Raw genomic sequence first — 19,423 nt, 5'->3', positions numbered from 1 at the left:
CCATAGAATATATCAACAATATGGGTGATTGAAGCCAAACAAAAGCAAAACTGAAAGAACTAGAATCTCTGTAAAACAAGTTGTTGCTGACATAAAGAAAACAATATTCTCTGATTAGTAAATCTTATAAAAGGTGCTGCCGTGTTTAGAGGAAAAGGCAGTGGTTGTGTTCACTTCACAGGACAGGAAAGTGGCATCATGTTGAATATTCAAAAGAACATTTGCACTGTTCAAGTCAAAATGTGTCATGAAACATAAAAAAGGAATGCGAACCAAGGCCCGCATCTTTGGTTGTATTCTCACTGTTATGACGGAATCATTACAGCCTTGGTCATACAGTATGTCCAGTGCCTCAATCACCTGCATTAAGAGGGATTTCACATGTTGTATAATATTATGTGTTCTGTTGCACTAAGATACTAAAGATATACGTTAGCTGGAGATGGAGAAATTAACTTTGTAACTAAATAAATGAACTTCTCTCTTATATCGTCTATGTCCAAAGTCAACCGCAAAAGTCATAAATACACAAGTTCATTAAAGTCCCAGATTTATTGACGTTATTCTATACATATTTTTTAGTTTCTTTGTACATTCAGTGAGTGTTCTATCACTAACCAGAGCAAATTCAATGGGTAAACCTCTGCTGAAAGGAAAAAAGCTGATTTGCTTTGTTGACCACGCAAAACAAAAAAAGTTGTTCTGCCAGAAAAAGCTGACGAGCCCAGTCATTGTTCTGTATCACAATGACACAGGTCATCCATGGGTTATAAAGGCAGCGTGGAGCCCTCGGTTGCTGCTACAGTGTGACCAAGGTTAGCCGACACAATGGGCAAGGTAAGGCTGCTTTTTTTGCTCTGTGGTTTTTGTGCTTCTGCATACCTGCAAGGATTACTCAGCCGAAACTGGAAGCATGTTTTTTAGGTGGTACAGTATGCATATTTTCCTTAATTTGAACCAACAATGAGCTAAAATTACAAACATCCCTCGAATGATATGTTTCCAGATTATCTTCTACGAGGACAGGAACTTCCAGGGTCGCTCCTATGAGTGCAGCAGCGAATGCTCTGACCTGCACTCCCACTTCAGCCGCTGCAACTCTATCAGAGTGGACAGCGGTGACTGGATGGTCTATGAGAGACCCAACTACATGGGCTACCAGTACTTCCTGAGGAAGGGCGACTATCCAGACTACCAGCGCTGGATGGGATTCAACGACTGTGTGCGCTCCTGCCGTATGATCCCCATGGTAAGCCTCAGTTGGGCATTTTTAAAGTTTCTTTTAATATTTTTCACTGCTCTAGAGGCAAATATATGACCTCATCTTTTATGCAGCACCAAGGCTCTCACAAAATGATGATCTACGAGCGCCCAGAGTTCGGAGGCCAGATGATGGAGCTGACTGATGACTGCCCCTCCCTGTACGAACGCTTCCATTTCAATGACATCTACTCCTGCAACGTGATGGACGGCTACTGGATCTTCTACGAACACCCCCATTACAGGGGACGCCAGTACCTGATGCGCCCTGGCGAATACAGGAGGTTCAATGAGTGGGGAAGCATGAGTCCCAGGGTGGGATCCATCAGACGCATCACTATGTGAGAAAATCTGATGTTTGCACACTGTTTATGTGAAGTACAGCCAATAAAGTACTGTCAATAAATCTATCCAATAGTTCTATGTGCTTCTGTTTTATTGAGGCTCTTCGAGATGTTCAGTGCTTTGAAAGTGGAGAAATCAGTACATGAGGGTTTAGACTAATAGTGTAAAACAAAACCTTCCAGAATATTATTATAAAACTATTATTTCATGGGTGGATCACACGTTAGGGGAAAGGGACTAAAACACAAACACATAAGTACAGAGGCGCATACACACAGTTTAAGCCCAGCATGTTTATTGAGAACAGAGAGAGGAAGAAGGTTCAGAAGACTTCTAGTTGAAGTCAGTGATTCGCCTGAGTGAGCCGATCCTTGGACTGGCACCGCCCCAGTCGCTGTATCTGCGGTATTCACCGGGTCGCAGGTAGTAGGTTCTCCCCTTGTAGTTGGGCTGGTCGTACAGCAGCCAGTGGCCGTCGACCACATTGCATGAATTAATGTCAGACATACGGAGGCGGTCCTGGACGTTGGGGCAATCGTCGCTCACCTCCTGCATTTGGCCGGCCATATCTGGACGCTCATACAATCTTATTCTGTAGGAACCGCGATGCTGCACAAGAACAAAATGTATGAGTCAAACTGTTTTAGTTTTGTTTCATTATTGTGTTGTACTGTCGTATTTTTGGGTGATTGTGAACATGTGAAATTCATGAATAGTCCCTAAGTGTAAATACCCAATTATCTAATACTATTTGCAGGTTAACACATACAGTTTGTCATGGTTTGCTATGGCAGACACTTTTTGTTAGTTTTGTTTTGGAGTTTTTGCACTTCCTGTTTTATTTTGTAATTGGTTTCCATGTGTGTCAGTGTTTTTGCTTCCTGTCTTGGTCCTGTGTCTGTGATTGTCTGCCCCGCCCTAATGTGTTTCACCTGTGTTCAATCACCCTTGCCTCCCTTGTCTATATAGTCCTTGTGCTTCCCTTTGTCTGTGTCGGTTCGTCCCTTTTCAGTTCCGGGTTTGTTCACGTCTGTTCACGTCTGTTCATGTCACGTTCATGCCATGTTCATTTTTGGATTTTTGTTTAATAAACCTGCCTGCCCCGTCTCCCATGTGTTAGCTGCATTTGGGTCCTACTTACCTCGCAAAAACCCTGACACAGTTATACAAAGACTGGTTTGCAAAAGTAGTCTTGACCAGAAGTTCTACCTCAGCCTAGAGTTTCAGTTTAAGCTTCATGGAGTACCAGATGGGTGGAGTTTAACCAGCCTGATCTAAGCTCATCTTCCACCACAGCTCATGATATTTTTACTCTGGGGGATTTCAATCAAACGTGAGTTTTTGAAGATTATGTCCCAAAAGTCTCTCAGTTTTAAGACTTTGACAATCTTTAAGGTAAGCATACTATTAGCTACTTTTCATGTTCATTACAGACATCTATTACTGAGTTTTTTCCCCAAATGTTGTGTAAGTTTAGTTTGATACATACAGATTTACATTCAATATATTTATGTAAACCTCCTGATATCTGTTGACATCCATCCCTGCATACTCTTTCTGTACCAGCTGGATGAGGCTTACCATGGGAATCATGCGGCAGGAGCGGATGCAGTCGTTAATGCCGATCATGCGCTGGTTGTCGGAGTATTCCCCCCTGCGAAGGAAGTACTGGTGGCCCAGGTAGTTGGGTCTCTCATACACCATGAAGCAGCCGCTCTCCACCCGGATGGAGTTGCAGCGGTTGAAGTAGGGGTGCAGGTCGGCACAGTCGCTCATGCACTCATGGTGCCGACCCTGGAAATTTCTGTCCTCGTAGAATATGATCTGCAAATATATAATATAAATATATATATATATATAATATTTGCATTGATTAATTATTAACTCCCACTTTGTTAAAAACATCTCAAAGCTTACATGTTTCCATTCTGTATTTTCAGTAGCAACATATAATTAGCTTACCTTTCCCATTGTTATTTTAGTGGGGGCCAGATGGATGCTCAATAGACGCTCTCTGTACCGCTGTCCTTTTATATAGTTACTGTGTGATGGCACAGCATAAAGTATTGTCATCCAAATAGGTTTCATAACACAAATCTGGTTATGTATAGCGATGCACCAAAGTGTGATGAGTTATTGTTGTCCTGTTTTCCCCATGTTCATCACTATTCATCAAAACACCACAATGTGAGAGTGACCCTGGGGGCACTGTTCACAGTATCAGCAAAACAACAGGCGTCATTTGTGTCCTTTTCACTCAAAAAGATTGCTAACACTATATGCCAGGGCCAGAACGTGCCTCGACCGCTCCCACAAATTATTATTAAACCATACAGGATTATTTCAGATGAAAAGATAAATTAATTTATCCCTCAGGCTGCTTGTATTTTAAGCACTTTTATCCATATTTACTACAGTGAATCTCAGATAATAATGTGTCATACTCTTGGTGTTCAATTTTTTTGCAAGATATGTGACTAGCATAAAAGAACCAGTCGACCACTGGTCCAGGCTGAATGTCGCTACAACTATTAGGTTGAGTGCAATGAAATTTAGTAAACATTCATGTTTCTCGCAGGATGAATTTTGATCCTAACTTTCCTTGCACCATAAGGAAAAATTATCATTGATGACCAAATAATGACATTTCCATCCGCCTTAAGCACTAACTAACTTAGCAATTTCATTATACATGCTTTAACACTGACAACATTAACATCAGCATGAGCAATGCAGTTGTGAGCATGTAAGCTTGCTGACTAGCAATTAGCTCAAAGCTCTGCAGAGACTTGCTAGCTTGTGTTCGCTCACAGAAACACACCAATCACTGCTATTATTCAATGTGTATTTTTATGCCTTGTACCAAAGCATTTAGAGCCCAAGCTACCGTTATTTTGTACTTTAATTTCTCTTGATCAGGTGGGCCTGAAGTAATTACATAATATACAGTAGCAGGCAAATGCACTGTAAACAGACCACGCATTTCATCACCTTAAAGAGTTCAACGATTAGTAATAAATTAATGGCTAAACTTGCTTACTAGCAAGCTGAGAGACTGAAGTGGTGCGGATTGCTTTCCCTTCACTACACCTGCTGTACTTGCAAGGTGGACAAGGGCCCTTGAACATAACTTTATTTGCTGTTTCTGGGCTCCAAGTGAGGTGTTTTCAGGGGGCCCAGAAGCTACTGAGGATGCGACAAGAAATAGATTTTTCTGTGATATCTGGCAAAAAATGAGCATGATACATGTTTGGATTGCTGAAATTGCAGCAAGCTTTATGAAGGACATTTGCGAAATTGAAATTAAAATTAGTTATATATATATTTGCATGTCAATAAGCAGCCTATTTTAATTTAAATTTTTAGTTGTTGAGGTACAGGTTTTTGATGTGGAAGCTTTTGGAATAATGCTGCGCATTACAGTCCACTATTACACACATACGAAAGGTTACTCTCAATTTTCTCAAAACTATTTCTGCTTTAAAGAAAGGTAAAACTCCATAAAATATGAAAAGTTACTCGAAACAGTATCAAGCTCATCATGCACAGACAGCTGACACAGAGACACAGTGCTGTTTTATAAACCTCAATCCAAGGTCATGAGATTCAGTCTTTTGTCATTCTAATGAGCAGGCATTTGGTGCTTTTGCTACCCTGCCAAGATTTTGATGCCATTCATATAGATAAAAAACCCTGATTCATCAAAGCCAAGGGTCTGGTCCAATACTGCCCCCGACTCGTTATACCATTGGATGCCCACATAAATACATCTCAGTGTTTCTACTGCTTCAGATCATTATGATAAGGGTTACACTTTATCCTATAAACAAATCTATCTGCATCAGAAGATGGTAAAACATGGAAGAGCAATGGTGACCTAATAAAACTGCAGCACTGTTGATCAGTGTTGCAGTGTTTCTGTTATACTGTATATACACACAGGACATGTAGTAACAGGAAGTGACACGGGGTGACACCTGGTCAATAGGGAGCGAGAGAGAAGGGAAAAATAAAAAGAAGAAAAAAGGTAGATTTAACTAGTGAACATTAAGTTAGATTGATTTTTGTTAATGGAGTTGCATTATGGGAGAAGTAGTATTCAGCATTTCTGGAGTATGACCCATACAGTTCAGGGTATCCCAGCCTCTGCTGGCTTGATTTTGACCATTCTTTTTAAATCTGAGTCTTCCAACCTTCTGGAAATGCAAGACTACATCACTTGAGTACTCCTTAAAATAGTTATATGTATTTTCTTCCCTTCCTGGCAGCCTCTGGTTTCCATTCACTAACATAAAGCCAATCAATCACTAATAAAGAACTGTTGCATGTGAATGCAAAACACAGCCACTACACCAAGGGAAACATTTATTTCCATTCAAGAACTGGAAACAAAAATAATGTCTGTAAAACAAAACGTGATTGATGATCATATGATACCACCAATATACAGAGCTCAATATGTACTACATAGATATATCTCTTCAACAGAGCGTAAACAAATCACAAAAATATTTTAGATTAGGCTATTATTTGGTTATACAAAAAGCCTTCTGCTTCCAATAGCAGAAAAATGCCCCAAGACAAAATGTAGTTAAATTCAATAAGACAAATAGTAATGTCATAAAAGCACACTGAAAATTTCAAGTGTATTCCTGCAGGTGTAAAAAGACTTTAGGGTACATTTGACCTTAATTATAGGCACACATAAATCTAAATGACAGGGGAATTTCTAGGAGTGAGAACTAGTGAATAGAGTAAAGGTTTTGCAATAAAATGTGTATGGGAAATAGTTTACAGTAACATTCATCATTTAAATTGAATATACTTTATATTCAATTAAAGGCAGGCTTGTGTAACATTTGGAAACAGCCCGTTTGAACTCAACAACACAACCTGAGATTCCAGAACATGAGCACAACAACTTTGTAACACATTTAAAGTAAGTGAACTAATTTACACTGACAAATGACATTGAGCACAATGCAAATGTCAGCAGTACACCAAATTGATTAAGTTACTCGAAACATTTTATGTGCTTACAAATCTGTCTCTGCATGCTTAAATATCATAACCTGCTCAAATGTGTTTAATGCTTCTTACATAGTTTTGTCTGCCAAACTTCAATATCTATATTTCCAATTATAATCAATATTTATGATTCCTGAAAAACAAAACTGCTAACATACAGCTAACAACCTAACAGCCTACTTTATATAGACTATACTAAATTGTCATGTTGCTGTTGCTGTACGTCTGTACTATTTCAACAATACACCTTCTTATTGCTGGTTTTATATTATAAAACCAATTAAGAGTTGGTTTCAAACAAATACAGGCCAGTCATGTAACAATACTGCAGACAAATTTCCTCACATCATCAAACCGAAAAAAAAACAATGTTTTTAAGCGCTGCTCTAACATTAATTAGCTGAGGACCAATTATACAGTGGATCCTGAGATGTCCCAACACTGATGAAGCCAAACAGAGGCTCATCCAGAGCATCCAAATACTGTTAGGATTGACTCATTGAACATATACTCTCATGTTAAATAAACATTGTTGCCTTCCAAATATCCAGAGGACGCATTACATAGCTCCTTTATACAATAAAATAAGAGAAAGAACTGACATGGTAAGAAAAAAAAAAAGATTTTCTCAGCTACATCATTGTGCTTGTGTATATGTAGTTAGGAGTTTTCTGCTATCACACTAATGCAATGAAAAGGACAAAACAAGGCTTCAAGTTATGCTAAATCAAATTGGAAAGTCTGTAGATCTGAGCTTTAAAGTACTGTTCACAGATGTTTTTTTGTTTAGTTTATGTAAATAATAGAAAATGTATATAATATAATTAGAAATTTTCTACCCAGTTTTTAAAAAAGGTATCTGCTCAATATTGTACATTGGTAAGGTTTACAGCTATTATAAATTTAATTAAAAAAAAGATTTTTTTGGTGGCATAAGCTATTTAGTTTTCAGCTTTTCACAATCAAATTTAACTGATATTTTTGGGAAAAGCAAAGATACTGTATTAAACCATCAGAAACAGAAACAGATCTGGGTGCTGCCAGTCTAGTAAGGCCTACAAGGTGTGAGCTTACCTTGGCTTTGTTTGGTGTTGTAAGGCATGGGTTAAACAGTCGATAGATTATATATGTTAATTCCATGGAGGAGGAAGAGCAACTGACATGACGGGTTGTGGTGCTCTGTGGGATTTAGCCTACATGAGAGGATGGGTGGTGTGAAACATGGAGACGTCTGGTGGCTCTGTTGCTTCTGGCAGGTAGTGATAGTCTTTGTGGTGGACGTGTCTGTGGTACTTCTGCTTCAGTTGGATCCGCGAGTGTGGAAACATCAGATTCTGTAGAGAAAAAAGGTGACATTAAGACTCAGTGAAGGTTTGCACAAACAGAAAAGGAATACTAGAAGAGAAACAGTGGTCCAGTCCAGAATACAGGCAGTCAGACACACTTGTCATTAACATTGAACAATCACAACATGTGGTTTTGCAGCGTTTCCCCTCTATGCACAGCTTAGTTATATATAGTAAAAAGTGCCTTTTACCTTTCCAGGGTCGTGTGGCAGAACAATGGGTGCCATTCCTTCTGTTCTCTGAGGATACACTTGGTAGAGCTGCTGCACTGTGGGCTCTACAAACTGCAGAAGTAGAACAGGCCGAAATCAGCTCCAGTTCAGAACAAGTTTACTAAACACTCAGAAAACCAGTAGAATCAAACTGAAACATTTTATTTTATTTAAAATGTACACTATTACACATCCAATCTGAACAGGATCTAGCTTGTTAAAATCATACAAATGCTACAACATTTAACCATGAGCTCAACAGATGTCTCTCCACCAATAAACCGTTTGTCTTCCAATAAGTTAAAAGAGCAAATCTTTCACCAAAGAATTACCATGGGAGCAGAATCACAGTCGTCCTTTCATGTCTGTTTTTATATTTTTATTTTTGTTGGTGATGTACCTCTGTTGTCGGGTCCTCCATGACAGGCAGAGAAGGCTGGACACAGCTTCCATCAACGGGCTGGTACAGATGTTCTGGCTGCTGGGAGTACATGACTGGACTGGAGGGGATCGGCGACTGGACAACAAGACATTGACGACAGGTGAACAACGGGTTCACCAGAACAAAAAAGAAGGTACGGCTTTATTTTGCTTACCTGGGCGACGGTCCACTGATACTGGTTTGGGACACACTGGGGAGGCAGAAAAAAAGGAGACTGTTAAATAAAGTTCAAACCCCTGCTGTACTTGGTAAATGGCGACATGGTGAGAGATCAATAGATCACTAAATGGGCTTAGCTGACCTGGTTGTGGTGATAGGCTGGTTGCTGGTAGACAGGCTGAGACTGAGGGAGTATCACTGGAGGAGAAGGCTGCAAGAGAAGAAGAATACTTACATCAGACATTTCCTATGTAGTGCGCAGGATCTGGTAGTTCAAGTCTTTAGTTTCTTATGTCTATGTTTACTGCAGTTATGTTATACCGGCTAATTTCTATTGTGTATTGCTAAACTTCTTATTAGTACTACTTCTATTAAGCTACTGGATGATTATACAAATATAACCTTACCAGTGTCATGAAATTAAAGCAATTAATGCTGAGTTTAGAGAAAACTTGCAGAGTGGGACAGAGTATTATGATGTATTCAAATGACATGCATATTTTTAAATGAACAGTCCTTTAATATTTCTATTTAAGTCAAGTGTTATTTGGGTGTGATATAGAGAGAACTGACAGGCCAGTGGTGGGCAGGAGGGTTCATGTTGGGGCAGTGGAAGTAGGCCACTCCGTTGTGGTAGGTGTAGGGATAGCCTGTGGATGTGGTCAAGGAGAGGGACCCACAGGACATTGGCAGAGGCATTGCAGGGTCAGGGCTGGCCACATGGACACTTTTAACTGGGAAAAGTAGGAAACCACACAATATAAACATAAACCCATGTCATTTACTGAGCATTTCAAAAACAAATATGTCAACTTACGGGTCGGGAACAACTGGAGAGGCCAGTATTTGGTGAGCTTTAAAAATTGACTTAATTATTCAATCCAGGGTTCTTGTTGTGGTTCTGATGAAGAAGCATTTCCATTCATTTTTTTGCTGTATCAGTAAAAAGGTACCTTGGCATTTTGGAATTGTACCAAAATCACTTTGCAGGCCATCATAAACCGTGAGTGAATTTTATCAAACTGGTGAGGTAAAAGTGATACGTTGCAGCTTGGTAGTGCCACTGTGTGATCAGGGAAATGGCTAGAAACTAAACTGAATGAAAATAATTCAACCATTTGTCAAAAGGTGCTTCAGTATCAGATTGTTGACTTACTTTGTCCTGAGGCTTGCTGCTTTCGGACAGCCTGACCGATGCTGAGCCTCTTGTCTTTGAAACAGATTCCATTTGCCTTTAATATGAGTATTTGAGAGAACAGCAGTCATATTAAAAGTCGAAGTGTGCTAGATAGACTACATTATTATATGTACTTAAGATACTTTTATGGCTTGTTGTACTTACATTATGAAGGATTTTCATTGCATCTTCTTCGGTCTCAAATGTAACAAACCCATATCTGTCCAAAGAGGTAGAATCAAGACAAACTATGTTTCAGCTGGCTAACAGTAAATCTGTGAATAATGATCAGAGTCAAAGGACAGAAAACCATGGCTGCATGTATTATTTATCAGTCAATGTCTGTATATGACAGGAATGAATCAACTCACCCTTTTGACACTCCTAAACGATCTGTTATAATCTTCACCTCTTTCACTACACCATGTTGAGAGAAGAAATGTCGCAGGTCGCTCTCATTAACCTTCATTAACACAAACACCACACACATACAATTTCAAATCACTTCAGATCATTTATAATAGCCAACACTACTTGTGTGCACCAATAAGCATCAGGAGGCATCTGTGATAGTTATACAGGTTCTTTTTTGGGTGCACCTCACTGCACATTTTAGACAAATTGAACAGTAAATATTGGAAAATCGACTATCATTCAGGCTGCATCTGAACAATAGAGAGTTGATTGTTTTACATATTAACAGTCTAAAATCTATTTCTGGAGGAATTTGGTGTTATTGCTGACTAAAAGTAGGCCTCCTGTGAATTCTGTTTATTCTCCGGCCACTCTGTCATCCTGACCTTAGCTTATTTATATGATTTGCTGCTCTCTAGTGTCTACCTTTCTACAGTAAGACAAGCCCAAACAGACACTTTGCAGGTGCAAATTTGCAGCTCTCACCTTGTAGTCAAGCCCCCCAACAAAAATACGATTGGGGATAACAGTGCCGAGGTGGAAGGTGTGGTGGGTCGGGCTGTCAGTGCGGTGAGTATTGCCGTCAGCATGGTTTTCTGGAGGTAACTCATCAGGAGTGGAGGAGCTGCTGCAGGTGAATGTGAACTTGAAAAAAATAATAATAATAATAAGACACTAAGGTCTAATCACTTTGTTGGCAAATAAACACTGACTATACTCAGACTGGATCTGGTGAGTGATGTGAGATAACACCTCTTCCCAACAAGGAAGTAGATGGGTACTGGGATTTCGTACTTGAGGAGTAAGACATTTTTGGGTTTGGATATAAGGACACTTACTTCTGCTATTATATGTTACCAGATCAAAATAAATTACAAGCACAGCAGCATCATCCATTCCTACTCAACAACATCTACTTAAAAATTCTCTTTAGTTCATCTGGCTAGCAAACTACAACGCAACGGGACATGGTCAAAGTTAACGATTTCTTCAAGGTGTGGTGGCATATAACTGCTAACTGTTCATTTCTGTACACTATTTTTGACAGTGATTAATATGACAAAGGGTGGCATACAATGGTGAACCTTCGTTTAACTCCACAGATTTTGGTGAGTAAAACTGCAGATGTAATATAACTGCAACATTAGCTTTTTTGCAATCTAGCTCTGACATAACCTTGCCAATTCCATGAATAAAGTCCAATAAGCTCCAAACTATTTTGTAAAATTAAACCATAGGTGAATGACTTAATAACCACCAAGCATCACTCATTAGTTCGCCTCCTAGCTCTTTTAAATACATTTCCAACTTTTATAACTTTAATATCTAAGAACCACTTACAAGTTACACAAGTTAGCATTTTCTAGCTCGGTTGATCTAAGTAAATGGAACTGAGTTTGGGGGAGGAAAGGGGCTCATAATGTATGATGAACTAATCTTACCATGAAGTGTAACAGTGATTAAGTAACTTTCAGGGGCGGAGGAAGTATTCAAAGCTCTTACTTCAATGAAAGTAGTGACACAGTGTAAAAATACTCTGTTACAAATCAAACTCAAACAAAAGTAAAACTGTATAACTATTAGCATCTAAACATAAAGTAGCAAAAGTAAAAGTACACATTATGCAGAATGGCCATTTCAGAATACCTTACTCAAGAAAAACACAAGTACCTCAAAATTGTACTCAAGTAAAGTACTTAAATAAATGTACTTAATTACTTTTAAACACTGATTGACGTTATTTATTACCACAACATGGTTTTGCTAGCTAAAAAATAAGCTAAAGGATAAGCTAGCAAAACGGTAAGGGCAGTTCACTCACCGCGTTTTGGTTCTCCACTTCCATAGCCACATTCATTTGGTTAAAGTCTGCCTCTGAAAACTTACACAGTTAATATTCTCAAATAAATCATTGCCTTATATTAAGATATTTGTCCAACGGTCTGACTCTTTAAACCAAAACGTACCCTTTGCTACTTGCTCTCGCGCCCCTAGCTTAACACATGACCTCATCGGTGCGCAAGTTACGTCCCTGCACGTTTCAGCCTCTATCTTCACCAAGATCTAAACTTTCTTTCTTTCCTCTTTTTTTGTAAACATGTTATCTAGCATGGACTTATATCTTCAAAGGTATATTCGTCACATAATTAGTTAAATTCATATCACCTGTGTGTAGGTTGTAAAACAAGCTTCCAATAGGAGTGGATTATTGGCACTGTATCAGAAGATAGATATCCTGGAAATATGCATGGTTTCATAACAGTTTGGACCTCACTGATAAAAACCTGTGTGCACTTCCAGTTTAAATTGTGTTAATCAGAATTTAAATTCAAAGTCGAATCTGTACAATAGTACTCCGAGCCGGATTTGTGCAGTACTACATACTGCCCACACGAGGGCGCCACTTCTCTGTGAATAAATATGCCACCTATCATCACAGTCTTCATGTAGCATGTACATATCAAAACTGATAACGAAAATAAGACCTTGACAGTTTTCACAGATTGAACAGAATGTTTTTAGACATTTAGTGATGTTAAAGCTTATGCAAAGTACTTAAGGGTATGCTTACACTTACAGTTTTTTCTTTTGAAAATAATAAGCTCATTTTAATAAGAGCAGCTATATAATTGATCTACAAATATTAACCACAGCATTCAAAATGTTTAATTGTCAGTGACTGAATAACTACAGTGCATGTACATTTTAGTCAGAGCTACTTTTCTTCTCTGGATCATCAAGGAGCCTCTTCAGATGTTGCGTAAAATACTCATGGAGCAATAATTTCTCTATGATTGGCAATAAAGTGCTCTGACACATTGTCATTTGCATCTTATGTCCCCCACCTCTTCCTCCTCCTCCCTCAGACCACAACAAAGCGATAGTAGAAAGCCTACAAAGTGTTTCCAACGGAGAGAAAAGCACCCGATTCATAGCCAGTAATACCAGGAATGAATGAGCAACACAAAACAGGGTGAACAGAGAGTTTTGTTTAAGGTTTCGCTAGAACACAACCATACTACTTTGGATACATTTGCAAATCCTACATTTTTAAATCCCCTTCCTCTCAACAAAAAGCTTATGACATTCAGTGTGTATTTCTTGTCTGCCTGTCTTACACATTTCCCATCATTACAACCTCCTTTCTCCAGATTGTTTGTATGCATCTGAGTAATGTGGGCCACACCATTACATGTCATTTATTTCCAGCTTTTCTTAATTGCGGGGTGAATTTGCCAACAAGGTCTGACTGTGCAAAATGAGAAGGGCATGTTTGATAATTACAGCAATTTACAAGCTAAAAGTCCTTTTATACTCCACAAATATGATTTAAGACACAAGTGTTGTCAGGGCAACTTGTCTAGCTGAGTTTTCATTTAAAAACAAAAGGGATTGAAGCTGTGAATGAGGATTTTATTTTTTGGTCGCTCTTTGTATTGACTAGTTTCTAGCTTGATTCCCTTTAATATTATGTTCTTATTTTATTATATTGTTATTACTAATGTCTTTCTTGTGTGATCACACATGTAGAGTTCTGTGTGCATGAGTGTTTGTGCCTTTTTAATTACTTTATTTGATGATAATTTCAAATTTGAATTCACGTAGATATAGTGACACAGCAAAATTTCTTCCAGTCTACATTCTTACCATTGGACACAAACCATAGAGCGTTACTAGATGTTTCAATGCAACATTTTGTTTGCAATAATGCATTTCTTCATCTGCGCTGTTTATCTGAAATGTCACGATGTGAGTAATGTGGCTCTGAAGTGAGCTTTGTGCTGGAGGAAAAGTACCAGAGCAGTCCAGGCAACCATGTCAAACACAGAGCAACAGGACTTTGGATGTTTTTTGCTCAGAATATAGGACTCAGGTAAATCCCAATCAGCCTCAGTGTCACAAGAGACCAGCAGTGGTGAATGTCTGGACTGTTTGACACAACTTTGACACTGAGGAAAACCCAACTAATCCTTTATAATAGCCTGCACCAAGACACAAAAATGCATGAAATGTTAAAAAAAAAAAAAAAAAGATTGTTCAGACAGCTGCAATTATGCACATGAAACTGATAGCTGCTGTAGATAACTTGGATAACTTGTAAGGGATCAGGATGTTCTATCACAGTTCATGACAGCACCATTACATCCTTACTGACAATTGTGAAATTTGGCATTACCTGCAATTCCACACTGGACATCCCCTTCACCTAATTTAACACCAACGTGAAAAGGTTTGTTCCGCCACATTTAGACAAACTCAGCTGACCATGTTCTCACTTGGGAAGCCAGTAAGGGTTTTCTCACTTGACTCGGTGCATGCTGTTGTTCCTGTTGTGAGGATAGTTTTGTCTCGGACCCACTTCAAAGATTATACTGCATCATCTTCTCTCGAGTTTGATGACAAGTCTTTAAATCTTGAGTGTGAGGTCAAATATCAGGTCAGATGTGCATGTCGCGCTGAGAAAACGACCATTTTACCTCAGTCGGTCAGTCAGTCAGACAGTCGTGGAGACAGAGGTTGATGAAAAATGAGCCATAACAGAAGGGTTCGACTCTGGCTCTGTAATTACTCTACAAATCTCTGATTTCCCCTCCTTCATCTCCAGACTATTTATAGCTGCTGCATTCCTCTCGGAGAATAAAATGATCTCTTTGAGACAGTACAATGCCAGAAATAACAGGTTTGGACAAACATTTGCTGAGGCGTGGTGGGCCTGGCTGACCATTACTGAGTTCCACTGTGGTTTCAGTCTACTGTTTTTCCCCCTCGTCCATTTATTCATCTGTTATTCTAAATGGCAGTGGGTTTGCTGGGGGAGGTGTGTGTGGGGGGGGTGGTTGCGAGTAAGATGTGATGGTTCAACAAAATAGCTCGTATGAGCTGAGGTGAAGTGACTTTGTAGTAGGGCAAAGCATGGCAGGAAGGCCAGCTGTTTTTTTTTTTTTTTTTGCATGTGAGGGAGTGGGAAAAAGAAAACACATACACTCATAAACACACCTTCATGTCTGGGAATACTCAGGTGACTACAGGACTCAGACCTCCCTCTTTGGGCTCTGTTTTGTTTATGTTACAATCATAGGACTTCCCTGGTATATATGAGCAACTGAGACATGTGGCTGTGAGTGTGAATATGTGTATATGCAATCATGTGTCTGTTTAAGATGTGAGAGAAGGAAGGCTTTTCTGCTGAACTTACCTCTGGTCAGCTTTTGCTTAATGACAAAACAAAGATCATATGTCGCCTGCGTAGCATTGTTTCTTCATATTCAACTTATTCCCAGCCCCATTCATTTTCTGCAGCACTGGGAAAATGACTGCAGATCCGTTAACCCTCACACTGTGGACCAGATGACCCACCGTTATAAGACCAAACTTTTTTTCAGTATTACATGGAAACTTCAGAGGAGAAGATCTAAATTATTGTTGTGTTCTTCAAAATGCATCAGCAGTCGACGGTGTATAGATATGAACCTGCACGCACACTTAAGGACTACTTGTTATACATGATGTCACAGATGTTAGCTTAGCTTTGAATGAAAACTGAAAGCAGATGGAAACAGCTAGCCAGTCATCCAAGTCATAGTATCTCTTAGAGCTGTATGAAGGCAACTGCTTTGCTTGATTTTCTTGAAGACGTGTCACTTCTCATGCAAAAGGCCTCTTCAGTTCAGAAATCTCTCCCCATTCATTTGGATAGGGGTCTGGCCTTGTTAGCCTGAAATAACTGCTGGGGGGGGGGGTTATACTGTGCATGATACAAATTATTGGCATTTTCATACACAACTAGACTATTCTTGGTTACGCCCATTAAAAAAACAACAACAAAAAAAACGAAAAAACAACATGTGTCAGTCACATTGTACCATATCAACATAACTACAGTGTATTGTCCCCTCTCTGGCTTTCTCCAGTGGTTGTTTGTTCTTTTGTGAAAATGCTTCACCACAATGGTGTTGCATTCCACAGCGACACCCGATGATTTCTCTAAATGTAGACATATTATTTAGGGTTTTATATGCTGGGGCCCTGGCTATAGTTAGTGGGTGTGCTCACACTGACCTATAATAAAGGAAACACACTCAACTGGGCTGTGACCAGTGAACTAAAACTAAAGCCAGCTTGCCTTGCTGTTTGATTTGACCTCCTATTACTTTCTTTATTGGACATAGCAGGTACAAAATTGTACTGCCACTGACCTTTGGTACGTTTCTGCGTTATGTAATCCTGGAGCGTGACTTGCATTGGTTATTTTCAGGGGTGTGGTTCCTGGTCGTTCCTTCCTAAGAAATCAGAATGTTCTGTCAAACTAATGTTACTCCCTTATTGACAAGCAGACTGTCATTACTCACAATCCAACAATGACTATCATCCACATGGCAGAGGGAAGAATGGCTGCACTAAACTGAAAAAAAATGCTTTCACTGACGTCTTCTGATTGAAGGCCATTTTCAGACCGACATTAGCAGTGTGTGAAATACATATATATATATATATATTGGTTTGAATACATCTTGCTAAATAAGCTAAAATGAGGTGTTAAGTTGCTTTTTATAGGAGTAACTGAGGACTATGGATGTGGCTGTGGGCTCTTCGATGTCGCAATGTACTGACACCGTCTCGAATACACTGCAGGAAGGCGAGAGTTGAACCACCAGAGGTCAGACAAAACAAGATTTTAAAGCGGGTGTTAAGCTACTTTTAAATGTCTCGGGGGCTTTTACGATTCTATGATATACTAAGACTTAAATATCATCTGAAAATCTGCTACAGTGATGATCTGATTATGAACCCACATACAAAACCTTTAACAAACCTTTTTTATGATTAAAGGAAGAAATTGAAAGAAAGAATTGCTTAATTAAGCATTTTTCACAAAGGTTATAGATACTGAAAGTCAAGGTCATCTCACTTCCCTTTATATACCGTCTGTGGCTCAAATCAGGTCTAAAAGTCACTTGGGATCAAACCAGAGAATTGCCAATTGTAGCTGTACTTATTTACTAGTTTCTGCTCCATGTGACATTTTGAATAAAACATCGTTCATGGGGGAGAGTGACAAAGACCGAGGGGATGACAAGTCGAGTCATTCTGCTATCATTTCAGATGCGGGATCATGAATTATTTGGCAGGAAGATAACACTAATTTTGCATTAGATTCACAGCCCAGTGCACCTGCAGAGTTTCACCCCCAACACACATACACACACATGCACATTTGTTGCCCTGCCCCTCCTGACACCCTGTTGTTTGTGTATAGTGAATGTAGGTCAGAAATTGTGTACGTGTGTGTTTGTCTGTCGCTCTTTGTGTGTTTAGTCTATGTGGCAGCAATGGACGCACAGTGCGCTATGGAGGTCTCCTGACACAACTACAAATATGAATCCGCATGTGCACACACGCACACACACACACACACACACACACACACAATCACACACACACGTAATCCAGCGGTAGGTCAGTTTAATATTTCATTTGGCTGATGGACGGCGTCTGCTGCTCTGTGAGCCAAACATCATTACAACACACTAAGTGACTTAACTCTAATTAGAGCTGAAAATCACATTAAAGCTGCTCTGTGATACAGGAAGTAGCTCACCTTTTCCCATCGTGGTTGGTTTTGAGGCCCTTGCAGCTACGCGCTATCAACTGTAATAGGTTAAAAAAAATAATTACAAATCAAGATTCAGAAAGTCACAGTAAACAGGTTGGAAATGACAGAAAAATAACACAAATCACATTGAATATGGATATTATCTTATTTCATCTTCATCAATTATCATCACTACCTTTTGTGCATTGTGTGTTTGCATACATTACTAATTTTCATTTGGCCTCTAATGGACATAATTTATGTTTTTGTTCATTTTTTTATTAAAATTCCACTATTGCTGCTTCATGTTAATTCTAAGTCACTAATGATCACTGATGATTATTAATCAGTTCCATTTTTTGTGCAACAGAGAAATAAAACAAAACCGCTCCACTTTTGTCAGAGATCCTGTGCATCCTGTGTGTGTGTGTGTGTGTGTGTGAATGAGTGTGTTTATGTGTATAATTTATGAGCGATGAGGAAGTAAACAGCTTCACTTTGGCAACATGCTTTTGCACTTTGCATGCGTGTGTCTGTGTGTGTGTTTGTGTGTCAGTGTGTGCAGTTTTGTTGTGGATGAATTAACAGCCTGTTTATGTGTACTCAACTTCTTTGTTTCCTTCTTACTGTACCTCCTTCTTTTTCCTTTGTTGGTGTGTTGGTGGTATTAGAGGAACGCTCATTAGAACTTACATGTTGAGTCTGGACATATGTTGTTATGTTGTGGATGGGAGCTATCAGCAGTCGTTAGTCTGACGGACATTCACACACAGTCCGAAGTGCTGACCGACCTGTAGCCTTCTCACCTCCTAATGTGTCATCACACCCCAACAAAGACTATTACAGCAAGCACAAGACAATAACTGTCACATCACTGCTCATCATGCAACATCCACAGTTGCTATTTTAACAAACGAAAACAATGGAAAGCGCTTGTGGCATCCCGCAGGCACGGATAAGCCTTCAGGGGAACGATATCGTTTGGAAGGAGGTGGTAAAGAATGGAAAGATGAAAGAGAAAAAAACACTGTGACAAGACACAAGGACCACAGTCTCTCTCACACACACACACACACCACACACACACACACACACACACACACACACACACACACACACACACACACACACACACTCACTTTATGTGATTCTGGGGCAATGACTGGCTCGTTTTTCTGAAGACAAAGCCTCATAAGTTTATGGAAAGTCTCAGGTCAGAGGTTTAGAACTTCCAGTCATGAAAATCTATTCTTTGACTTCATGTGTTTAAGATTTCCTCTCCTGTAAAGAAGTGCGGTAAAAGCAGAAATACATTTCAAGTTGAATAGAGAAGAGGTGTTTTCTTCTTCTTAAAACTTACGATGAAATCATCTTGCATCGCTGATTTAAGCTTGCGTGTTAGAAGCATGAACTTTTAAAACCACCTCCTCTACCACCACCCCCCAC

The 19,423-nt window shown here is 39.4% G+C and overlaps 3 protein-coding genes across 4 annotated transcripts; 1 reads left to right on the top strand and 2 right to left on the bottom strand.

Moving 5' to 3' along the window:
- Positions 1 to 761: 761 nt before the first annotated feature.
- On the top strand, positions 762 to 1,670 carry LOC111665238 (gamma-crystallin M2-like). Of its 2 annotated transcripts, XM_023420169.2 has the most exons (3): positions 762 to 837; positions 1,007 to 1,249; positions 1,336 to 1,670. In XM_023420169.2, the coding sequence occupies exons 1-3, from the start codon at positions 829 to 831 to the stop codon at positions 1,603 to 1,605; spliced, it is 522 nt and encodes a 173-aa protein (XP_023275937.1). In that variant the 5' UTR covers positions 762 to 828; the 3' UTR covers positions 1,606 to 1,670. The 2 variants fall into 2 exon arrangements, with proteins under 2 accessions (XP_023275937.1, XP_023275935.1); XM_023420167.2 differs by lacking the exon at positions 762 to 837 and having other exon boundaries at positions 977 to 1,249.
- Positions 1,671 to 1,883: 213 nt separating this feature from the next.
- On the bottom strand, positions 1,884 to 3,591 carry LOC111665240 (gamma-crystallin M2-like). Its single transcript, XM_023420170.1, has 3 exons — positions 3,568 to 3,591; positions 3,187 to 3,429; positions 1,884 to 2,214 (listed from the first exon to the last, which is right to left on the bottom strand). The coding sequence occupies exons 1-3, from the start codon at positions 3,574 to 3,576 to the stop codon at positions 1,939 to 1,941; spliced, it is 528 nt and encodes a 175-aa protein (XP_023275938.1). The 5' UTR covers positions 3,577 to 3,591; the 3' UTR covers positions 1,884 to 1,938.
- A 4,229-nt stretch (positions 3,592 to 7,820) lies between these two features.
- On the bottom strand, positions 7,821 to 12,229 carry LOC111665376 (protein boule-like). Its single transcript, XM_087177674.1, has 11 exons — positions 12,206 to 12,229; positions 10,870 to 11,028; positions 10,341 to 10,432; positions 10,135 to 10,189; positions 9,949 to 10,024; positions 9,366 to 9,526; positions 8,935 to 9,003; positions 8,788 to 8,823; positions 8,592 to 8,708; positions 8,171 to 8,263; positions 7,821 to 7,967 (listed from the first exon to the last, which is right to left on the bottom strand). Exons 1-11 carry the CDS (start codon positions 12,227 to 12,229, stop codon positions 7,827 to 7,829), a joined length of 1,023 nt encoding a protein of 340 aa, XP_087033800.1. The 3' UTR covers positions 7,821 to 7,826.
- Positions 12,230 to 19,423: the final 7,194 nt, after the last annotated feature.

This window comes from Seriola lalandi, unplaced genomic scaffold, assembly GCF_002814215.2.
Source record: "Seriola lalandi dorsalis isolate HSWRI2012SDOR001 ecotype SW California unplaced genomic scaffold, Sedor1 jcf7180002054630, whole genome shotgun sequence".
Taxonomy (NCBI): domain Eukaryota; kingdom Metazoa; phylum Chordata; class Actinopteri; order Carangiformes; family Carangidae; genus Seriola; species Seriola lalandi.
The sequence above is the reverse complement of the archived record's forward strand: the minus strand, read 5'-3'. Positions and strand labels throughout refer to the sequence as shown.

Excerpts from the sequence above, each read along its gene's own strand:
- LOC111665238 (XM_023420167.2), top strand. The coding sequence starts at position 992 with ATGATATGTTTCCAGATTATCTTCTACGAGGACAGGAACTTCCAGGGT. Across the intron at positions 1,250-1,335 it reads CCTGCCGTATGATCCCCATG|CACCAAGGCTCTCACAAAAT; the intron begins GTAAGCCTCAGT and ends TCTTTTATGCAG.
- LOC111665240 (XM_023420170.1), bottom strand. Across the intron at positions 2,215-3,186 it reads CCTGCCGCATGATTCCCATG|CATCGCGGTTCCTACAGAAT; the intron begins GTAAGCCTCATC and ends GTTCTTGTGCAG.
- LOC111665376 (XM_087177674.1), bottom strand. The coding sequence starts at position 12,229 with ATGGAAGTGGAGAACCAAAACGCG. Across the intron at positions 10,190-10,340 it reads CGTTTAGGAGTGTCAAAAGG|ATATGGGTTTGTTACATTTG; the intron begins GTGAGTTGATTC and ends CTCTTTGGACAG. Across the intron at positions 10,025-10,134 it reads CAATGAAAATCCTTCATAAT|GCAAATGGAATCTGTTTCAA; the intron begins GTAAGTACAACA and ends CTCATATTAAAG.